Here is an 8,940-nt window from a genome sequence, read left to right on the forward strand (position 1 = left end):
CACAGAAAGCTGGACGCAAGAATATAATGAGAATCATAGGAGCAACCTACCCATTACTGTAGTATTTCACGTCTATTTAATATTAAGATGCTTGTTTTGCGTTGCAAGATATAATCGCACTCTGTAAATGGTGGGTGGTCTGGCGCGGACTCGCTAGGTAGTTCAGCGTTTCTCTTGTGCCATCAGGCGTTCAATAAACTCAGTGTCTTTCTGCGCAAATTGTTGTCTCAGTACACTGTCCGCATCTATACCCGCGCTTGTGTTGTTCAAGAGGTGTAGGACAAGCTCCGAGTATTCGCGAATAGCATCACCCATCTCGCCATCTGCATGGCGCGCCTTGCGCAAAGCGTCTTTGCCTTTCTGCTTGCCGATGTCGTCATTCCAAACCTCCTGTTTTGGTGGAGCGCCCTTGAGAAGGGAGGCAGGGATCGCAGATTTGGTCTCGGGTGGTGGGCGCGTCGCAGCATCGATCTTAAGGAGCTGTTGAGGCAATTTGGGGTACTTTCGGAAGAGGCGACGAAGCTGTTCGGACTGTTCTAGAACTTGGTATGGATTCGAAGAATCGAATGGTTGCGGTTCCGAGGCTTGTTGGGTTTGCGACTCCGGTTGTGAAGGCTCAGGCTGAGGTACTACTTCTGGATCGGGAGGGTGATTTTCGCGATGGATCTTGTTACATGCGACAGAGCAACTTTGCAGAATGCTCGTTAGCCATTGGTTGACTTCGACAAAGATAAGACTTACTATGGAAGACGACATCGCGGACACTTGTATTTGGGAGGATTCGTGTTGCATACACCGCATAGCGAAGGGTTCGGTGCGCTTGTTGACTTGTCACCATCTTCAGTCTGAGCTTGGTTAGTTGGCGCAGGAGCTTCCTCCTCCTGCTGCGTTGGAGTATCTGGTTTCTCTTGTATTTCTGACATCGTAACGACACAATGAGCAAGAAGCGAAGCAAATGATGTGATCGTAGAGATTTAGTGGTGATAAAATAGAAAAAGGTATGGTATCCGAAAAGATTAATACATAGGTCAAGAGAGAAGAAAGATGCAACCTCGGAACCTAAAAAAAAAAGATCGAGACAAAGTTCAAGGGGTCCAAGTTCGCCCCGCGTCATTGCGCGCTTCGGCCGAGACCCCAGCAACGGCAACAGAAGGAGAAGAAAAAAAAAGAAAGACATGGTCCGTGCTTCCATATGGAGTCTTCAACTGCCTTGCATCATAGGAAGCTCACACATTACTAATGCTCAGGCCAATCACGGGCTAGATAGTTAAGGTACACAATTAGTTACCGAGAGCGGCGAAAAGTTGCGATCATAACCGTCAAGTCCGAACGGTTTTTTCTCTTTCTCGAACAATCCTTACCATACAAGTCCGATATATATTGATATTCTTCCTACCTTTCGCATCGGAAAAGAGCCATTGTCAATTCTTCCTACAATAACACTCTCCAACTCCTACGCCATGGCATCCTCAAGGACTATGTCACGGACACTGGCCGCCCTCACCCGGCCTGTCACGGAAACAGCCCCGCGAGCAGTTCCACGATGGACTCGTTCACTCAGTACAGTCCGATCTCAGATCCCCTCTGTTTCTTCTACCTCACGACCACTTGCGCAACGACAGCGCATCCTTAAGACGACAGCACCGAGTCTCGCTGGTATCGGCAGCGGCGTCCGAACCATCTTCATCCAGACGGAGAATACCCCAAACCCAGATGCCCTCAAGTTTCTACCAAACCATCGAGTTGTCCCCGAGGAATTCTCTACGCCTTTTATCGAATATCTTAACCCCCGGGCGACCATCTCCCCGCCGCACCCCTCTCCGCTTGCCGCTAAGCTCATGAACATTGATGGAGTTACTTCGGTATTCTACGGCGCCGACTTCATCACCGTCACCAAGGCTGCCGATGCCAATTGGGCGCATATCCGGCCCGAGATCTTTGCTCTCATTACAGAAGCTATCACTGCAGGCGAGAAAATTGTTACCATCTCTGAGCGACGCGAGGGAGAGTCTGGTGCCCCTGTCGAGGAGGATAGTCTTGCTTATAACGAAAACGACAGCGAGGTCGTTGGTATGATCAAGGAGCTTCTCGAGACACGAATCCGACCAGCTATCCAGGAAGACGGTGGAGATATTGATTTCCGAGGTTTCGATGATGAGGGCTATGTGCACCTGCGTTTGCGAGGCGCTTGCCGTACATGCGATTCAAGCACAGTGACCTTGAAGAACGGAATCGAGGGCATGCTGATGCATTATGTGAGTTTTGATAACGATGTTTGTTGCCCGTCCCCAGACTAACACTACTCCAGATCGAAGAAGTCAAGGGTGTTAAACAAGTGATGGATCAAGAGGAGGAAATTGCCCTGCAAGAATTTGAGAAGTTTGAGGAAAAGCTGAAGCAGCAAAAAGGCCAGACTGCTTCAACGGGATAAATCAGCCAAAAAAGGATTATAGCTCAATTCAATCTGTATATTAGTTTGGTCGGACAATTTGACGATACCCACGCATAATCTAGCTCTCTCTTACCCTCTTTTGCTTCATGTTTTATCCCGTTGTATACCAGTAATAATGACGGCTGCTCGGTCGCAAATCAACGTATGGACATGTGTTTTCGGGTACCTGCACTTCTTGCCTCGGATCTCGCTGCCTGTAACATATTAGAGCGGAGGTTCCGCTTTGAACAGCCTCATAATCTCAACTCATCCTGTCGCTTTCGAGAGCTGGCATCGAGGTGTAGTCGTGGTCCAGGGATAGCCGCCCACTATAGGCCCGCCACGACTGCTGCAATGATACATCCCATCCATTGCATGAACCCCAAATGATTGGCAAAATCATTACCACAAAGAACGTGAGTAGTCGATGCTATTTATCAGTATTAGAGCCGAACAGCGAAGAGATCGGAGATCAGTTTTAGAGCGCGGCACTAGGCTCATGTTGCGACAAGCAAACCGTACAGTACCGGAGGTATTGTCGATAGCGTTGACTAAATTTGGCCTGAGGATTCGAGCTACCAGAACTAAGTCGGTGGTAACATGTAATCCATATCTCGTAGGATGTCCGTCTTTGACGTATGCCGTTGGTTCACAACTTCCGCGCGAAGCAAACGAAGCCAAACGGGGCGTGGGCTTACTTTTGTTGGGTCTGAAATAAAGTCTCTCCTTTGGAGACTTTTAAGCGCACCAGGCTGCTTCGAGTACGCCCGTTGGTGGCTCGTGTTATTGCTTCTGATGTTTTGTTACACGATCATCACACCGCAGGTGCAGGAGTCGAGACGCCTCAGACGTTGATATCAACTCAATCTGTCCTGTTCGAGCAGGTCAAGTGACTGAAACATCCAGGAACGACCTTGCCTGGTATGCCTGTACCCAGGTTTAGCAGGTGACTGGAAGAGACTTGAATTGTTCTTATGACTTCGATTGAAGAAAAGGATCCGCATATAGATGTAGGGGACCCTAGCAGCCTTCCATATCCCCCACACAGACATGGAAACATTACTAGACCGATTCATAGGTCACCGAGAGTTTGACCCTGAACAACATGCGCCAGATCGCATGGATCCGAAGATAAAGCGTTGCATAGGTAATTTTAAACACCGCGATTGGCCCGGTTGACGCGATCTGGAAGCTTCCGGGCATCGTTTAAAATAAGTCATGTTCGCTCTCGCAATGGCTTACCCAAAAGGTAACGTTGAGTTGGAGGTAAATGCGAATGCGTGGTAGTGAACTTGGACCCGCTTTGAAGCTCCAACTCGTAGAATTAGCCGTGCCAGTTAAGAGCCGCCTTGAAGATACCAACACCTCCTTGGCTCCGCCGGAAGAATGTCACTGAACGACGTCAAGTCAAGACTGCAGTTCTGGTTGGTGGTGGATAAGCTGGAACCGGAGAGCTGCCGGCACCCTCACAACGGTGAAGTAACAGTAAAGAAGAGCCCTGCATCAATATGCCGGGACTCTTTAGAAACAAGCATGTGTCGCTGCGCTCTGATGGCCCGGCGGCGTAGCTATGTACATGGACCGGATATCTGCCCAGAAGGAGCTTGGCCCAATGGCCGGCAAAAACTGTTGTCTGAATTCAACCGCGAATCTTAAAGAGCAGCCACTCTGCACTAGAAGCCCGTTGTAGTGGGATGGCGTCTTGGGGTTCCCCGGGCCGGTTTCTGTGATTGGCGCGGGAGACAAGACGCAGTGGGCGATACAGCCTCCACCGAGGCAATAACCCCACAAACCCCTCAAGCGAACGACGTGGGCGAGCTGTTGGCGCGTTCCGGATCTCAAGGCCCTGCGTTCTTGTTTCAACGTGGGGAATCAGATTTGCCATGCTACCAGGCAACCAAACATATACCGATAGCAGCGCGCATGACCCCAAATTTTTCTCCGTGCAAGGAGAGGGTAGTGTAATGATTTAAAAGAGCCATTGCGCCTCGGTCTAGACGGGCTTGTCAACTCTCTTCGTGTCTTCTTCTGCTTCCCTTGAACTCATAGACATCTTGACTTGTGTCGCAACAACAACCTCAGACTCCTACCAGACAAGATCTATACGCATTGCCCATCATGAGCCCCTCCGCAGTCGAAGGTAACGGAGTCGCAGACGTCAAGACGAACCTCAAGCCCAACGTTGGTGTTTATACCAACCCCAACCATGATCTCTGGGTCGCTGCCGCCGAACCTTCTGCCGAAGCTGTCAAGTCTGGGTCTGACTTGAAGCATGGCGAGGTCAGTGTAGCTATCCGAAGCACTGGTATCTGCGGGTAATTGCCCCTCGCTTTTAACCCCGCCTCACTAAGAGCAATTGCTGACAAGGGTATAGTTCTGATGTTCACTTCTGGCACGCCGGTTGCATCGGTCCTATGATCGTCGAGGGAGACCACATCTTGGGACATGAATCTGCCGGAGAAGTCATCGCCGTGCACCCATCTGTCAGCCATCTCAAGGTTGGCGACAGAGTCGCCGTCGAGCCCAACATTCCTTGCGGTACCTGCGAGCCCTGCCTGACTGGCCGATACAATGGTTGCGAGACCGTCCAGTTCCTGTCTACCCCTCCTGTCCCCGGCATGCTCCGTCGATACATCAACCACCCTGCTGTTTGGTGTCACAAGATTGGAAACATGTCATATGAGAATGGTGCTCTTCTCGAGCCTCTCAGTGTTGCTCTTGCAGGCATGCAGAGGGCTGAGGTTCGCCTCGGAGACCCTGTTCTGATCTGCGGCGCTGGACCTATCGGATTGATCACACTACAGTGCTGTGCCGCCGCCGGTGCTTCACCCATTGTCATTACTGATATTTCAGAGAGCCGATTGGCATTCGCCAAGGAGCTCTGCCCCCGCGTTATCACACACAAAGTCGAGAGACTCTCTGCTGAGGATTCCGCAAAGGCCATTGTCAAGAGCTTCGGCGGCGTGGAGCCCACCGTAGCTATGGAGTGTACTGGTGTCGAGAGCAGCATCGCCGCTGCTGTCTGGTCTGTCAAGTTTGGCGGCAAGGTCTTCATCATTGGTGTTGGAAAGAATGAAATTAACATTCCTTTCATGCGCGCAAGTGTTCGAGAGGTCGACATTCAGCTACAATACCGATACTGCAACACCTGGCCCCGAGCCATCCGCCTGATCGAGAACAACGTGGTTGATCTTTCCAAGTTGGTTACCCACAAGTACAAACTTGAGGATGCCATCAAGGCCTTTGAGACGTCGGCGGATCCTAAGAGCGGGGCGATCAAGGTCATGATCCAGAGCTTGGAATAAAAGACGAAACGATGATCAAGATGATGAACATGGTGCTTGGCGTATGCTTTTGAATTCGAGGCGCGAGTCTATAGAAGACTGTGTAAATAGCCTCTATTGGGATATAGACATGAGAATTTCAGAAATTTGTGAAGAATTGCTACCTATAGAACGTAGGCGATGATGTCAGAAAGACTTACTTCTTTGTTGGTCGGGTAATTCTGATCAGATTTATCTTCCACCTCATCATTTGAGAAGTAAATATCCTGATTTTAAGGCAAATAGAAGAATATCAAGATTCTTCATTTTTTGTCATGTCCAAAGAAATCGTGGGGAAATGTTTTGTTAAAGTTCACTCAGTGGTTCTTGCCTTTCATCCAGCGGGAGCGCGGGCGCCTGTACCGAAAAGGGCTTAGCGCATCCGTTTCGGCTCCAACCACCATCCAGCGAGTTCTCCCGAGCTTTTTTTCTCCCTCAGACGACCTCACTCAAGATCACGACCAGCTTCGACTCCATCAATTGACCACCCGCAGCCGGTCCATCCACCCCACGGAGCTCCGATTTCGAATCTACGAGGCATCTCGCACTCTTTTTCTCCCTTAACCGTCGCCATGTCTTCCCTCGCTCGCCCCATGCTCCGCTCGCCGGCCCTACGTGTCGCCGCCCGACGATTCGAGAGCACCACTGCCCAGAAGGCTGCCGATAACGCCAAGAAGGCTGCTGAGAGTGCTAAGCAGGCTGCTTCCAGAGCTCAAGAAGGTCTATCACGCGTCACATCTACCGCCGGTCCTGCTATCGCTGGTTACGCAAAGGGCATGGCTAGCACTTTGGGCAAGGTTGGCGGACGAACGGGCAAGGTCATCGGCTTTATCGAGCGTACGTGGATAATCATTTGAGGCCCAGTCGTGGACCGCCGCATACTGACACCAAGAATAGGACAAGTCCCCTTCGTGGTCTACTACTCCAAGGTCGGTCTTGAGATCGGCAAGTTCGTTTTCCAGAACCAAAAGATGAGCCCTCCGTAAGTTGCTCCTATAATTGCCTCGCCATGGCGGGACACTCGGCTAATGCAGGCCCCAACAGTAACATGGCCACTTTCCAAACTACCTACCAAAACCTTATCAAGTCCATCCAGAACCGCACCATTATCCAGTCTTCTCAGAACCTTGTCCAGCAGGTGAAGAACATCGGTCCTGCCCAGCTCGCTGCCGGTGGTGTCGTTGCGGCTGAGGTTCTCGGTTTCTTCACCGTTGGTGAGATTATTGGTCGATTCAAGCTTGTCGGCTACCGCGGCGAGGTTTCTTCTCACCACTAAACGTGTCTCTTGTATCGGAGCAGGAGTTGTAGGGATCAATCAGTGCTGGACTGTGATGAACAAATAAGGACGAATGGGCTATAGACATGAGCCTCCCTGGCCGAGGAAGCTTGGGAGGGTCTGGTTGGCGACTGATCGTTTTGCGGAGGAGTTGAAAACTGGGAGATTTGGGAATACTGATCTCACCGGACCTCGATGTTTGTCCTCGGAGCATCTTTCTTTTGTAGAACTGTACATCAACTAAGCCGCGGCGGGTAGCCCCCGTCGTGGAGGGCTTTCGACAATGATATCTAATAACGAAATGAGCCTTCTTGATGGGAGGTACCTGTAACATACTGTTGCCATCTTGTCTTCCAGTGCATTCGATATCCCGTGAGGCTCACCCACCCATGACTAGCTGGTTTATGATAATAGCTTTAATTAATCAAGTGAGATACTTGTCTAAAGCTGATCTCAGGACAATTTAAAGCCACACCAAAATCTTCAAGCCTTAACAATGGACAGCTTATAGACACAAAAGTAATTTTCTACTCCAATCTTGAATATGATAAAGTAACCTTGCGTTGTAGGTTGATCCTCAATGTATTAATTAGAATGAAGATATTAGACATCCTCGATGCAAGCCATTAGTACACAATGCAATTCCAAGCAACTCTCCCATTCGCAAACTTGTGGACTGTCTAGGCAATACGGAGTAAAAATCACTCATCACGCTCAGTACTATGTGTGTGGTTTCTACTCAGCCTCTCACATGCAAGAGGGCTACATAGTACTGAGCCCACAGTATTATCAGGTAAAGTTTGAGGTTGTAGATAGTTATTCACATTCGCGATCCCACCATAACTAAGACCGACCATTATCTTGACTTGAAACTAAATTCTGATTACTCAACTGGTACCGCAGTAGAGATTCGTGCATTCATGAAGCGAGATGAATACTTTGCGGTAAATATACACAAAGCATTCGATAACTCAACTGGGCTAAGACCTGCGAACAATATGCTCAATTGGGATTTTCTAGATCAAATCGCCAAAATTCCAAGAACCTCGGCCCTGTCGTCCACCTTCTGCTTCTGGAAGCAAGTACAGATCCGGGGTATGGGCTCTTCCATTCGCCTAAATATTCCTTTGCTCTAGGTGAAAAGTTGGCCGAGCGTTTAACTCACCACAGTCTATATCGAAGGTTGTTGTAGGTTTGAAGGCGCAGCCGCGCGCGAAGATCATGTATGAGGTACATGGGACAGAGGGTGGCCCGGTTGAGTCAACCGTGCGATCCGCGTCTGGCTTGGGTTGAAGTCCCGAAACGAGCGAGGCCCGTCCCGAGGTGTGCGGACTTATTATGGAGTCCTAGATTGGCCCTTGACAGGATAGTCTTTTTTTACTCCCTGTGCCGTAACCATAACAGGAGGGTCCTTGCCAGTATACGCGCTCAATAAATGTTGCCCTTGGCAAATTATTGTGACCTGATGACCAATGTTTAGCGGTCAGATAATTTCCAGTGATCGACAGGCTTCTTCATAATGGTTGACAGACTGATGTGATCAAAGCCCCGCTGTTGGTGATACCAGCTTAGATCCTTGTCACCAGCCATCAGTGCCACGCTACCATTGTATGGGAAGGCGCCTCTTGAAACTTGAAGGACCGCCAAAGGTTGAGAAGCGAGAAGCACTACAACATGCTTGGAAAACCGTGATGCCATTTAGGGACCGTCAGGGTATAGCTGCTCCCGCGCCTGTAACCATGACATCCTGTCCGAGGTCGATCCAGGCTTATTGTTGCCCCAGTAAAGAATCGGAGGTGGAAGCCTTATCCAAATCTTGGCTCGAAGGATGAGATGGTGCTGAGCTTTGTTGAGACATGCCCGTACTTGTCCCAAGGTGAACATTCTCCCCCTGAACCGAAGTCAAGACT

The 8,940-nt window shown here is 49.9% G+C and overlaps 4 protein-coding genes across 4 annotated transcripts; 3 read left to right on the forward strand and 1 right to left on the reverse strand.

The window, feature by feature from the left end:
• Positions 1-162: 162 nt before the first annotated feature.
• Positions 163-923, reverse strand: FIESC28_03371 (uncharacterized protein; the record flags this gene model as incomplete). The annotated part of the gene is made up of 2 exons (XM_031157520.1): positions 163-688; positions 742-923. The coding sequence occupies 2 exons, from the start codon at positions 921-923 to the stop codon at positions 163-165; spliced, it is 708 nt and encodes a 235-aa protein (XP_031018424.1).
• Positions 924-1,460: 537 nt separating this feature from the next.
• FIESC28_03372 (uncharacterized protein) lies at positions 1,461-2,431 on the forward strand (the record flags this gene model as incomplete). The annotated part of the gene is made up of 2 exons (XM_031157521.1): positions 1,461-2,255; positions 2,309-2,431. The coding sequence occupies 2 exons, from the start codon at positions 1,461-1,463 to the stop codon at positions 2,429-2,431; spliced, it is 918 nt and encodes a 305-aa protein (XP_031018425.1).
• A 2,118-nt stretch (positions 2,432-4,549) lies between these two features.
• FIESC28_03373 (uncharacterized protein) lies at positions 4,550-5,736 on the forward strand (the record flags this gene model as incomplete). Its single annotated transcript, XM_031157522.1, has 2 exons — positions 4,550-4,746; positions 4,806-5,736. The coding sequence occupies 2 exons, from the start codon at positions 4,550-4,552 to the stop codon at positions 5,734-5,736; spliced, it is 1,128 nt and encodes a 375-aa protein (XP_031018426.1).
• Positions 5,737-6,326: 590 nt separating this feature from the next.
• Positions 6,327-7,030, forward strand: FIESC28_03374 (uncharacterized protein; the record flags this gene model as incomplete). The annotated part of the gene is made up of 3 exons (XM_031157523.1): positions 6,327-6,591; positions 6,652-6,736; positions 6,799-7,030. The coding sequence occupies 3 exons, from the start codon at positions 6,327-6,329 to the stop codon at positions 7,028-7,030; spliced, it is 582 nt and encodes a 193-aa protein (XP_031018427.1).
• Positions 7,031-8,940: the final 1,910 nt, after the last annotated feature.

This window comes from Fusarium coffeatum (genome assembly GCF_003316985.1).
Source record: "Fusarium coffeatum strain FIESC_28 chromosome Unknown BRIP53273_contig_71, whole genome shotgun sequence".
In the NCBI taxonomy this organism is placed as follows: Eukaryota; Fungi; Ascomycota; class Sordariomycetes; order Hypocreales; family Nectriaceae; genus Fusarium; species Fusarium coffeatum.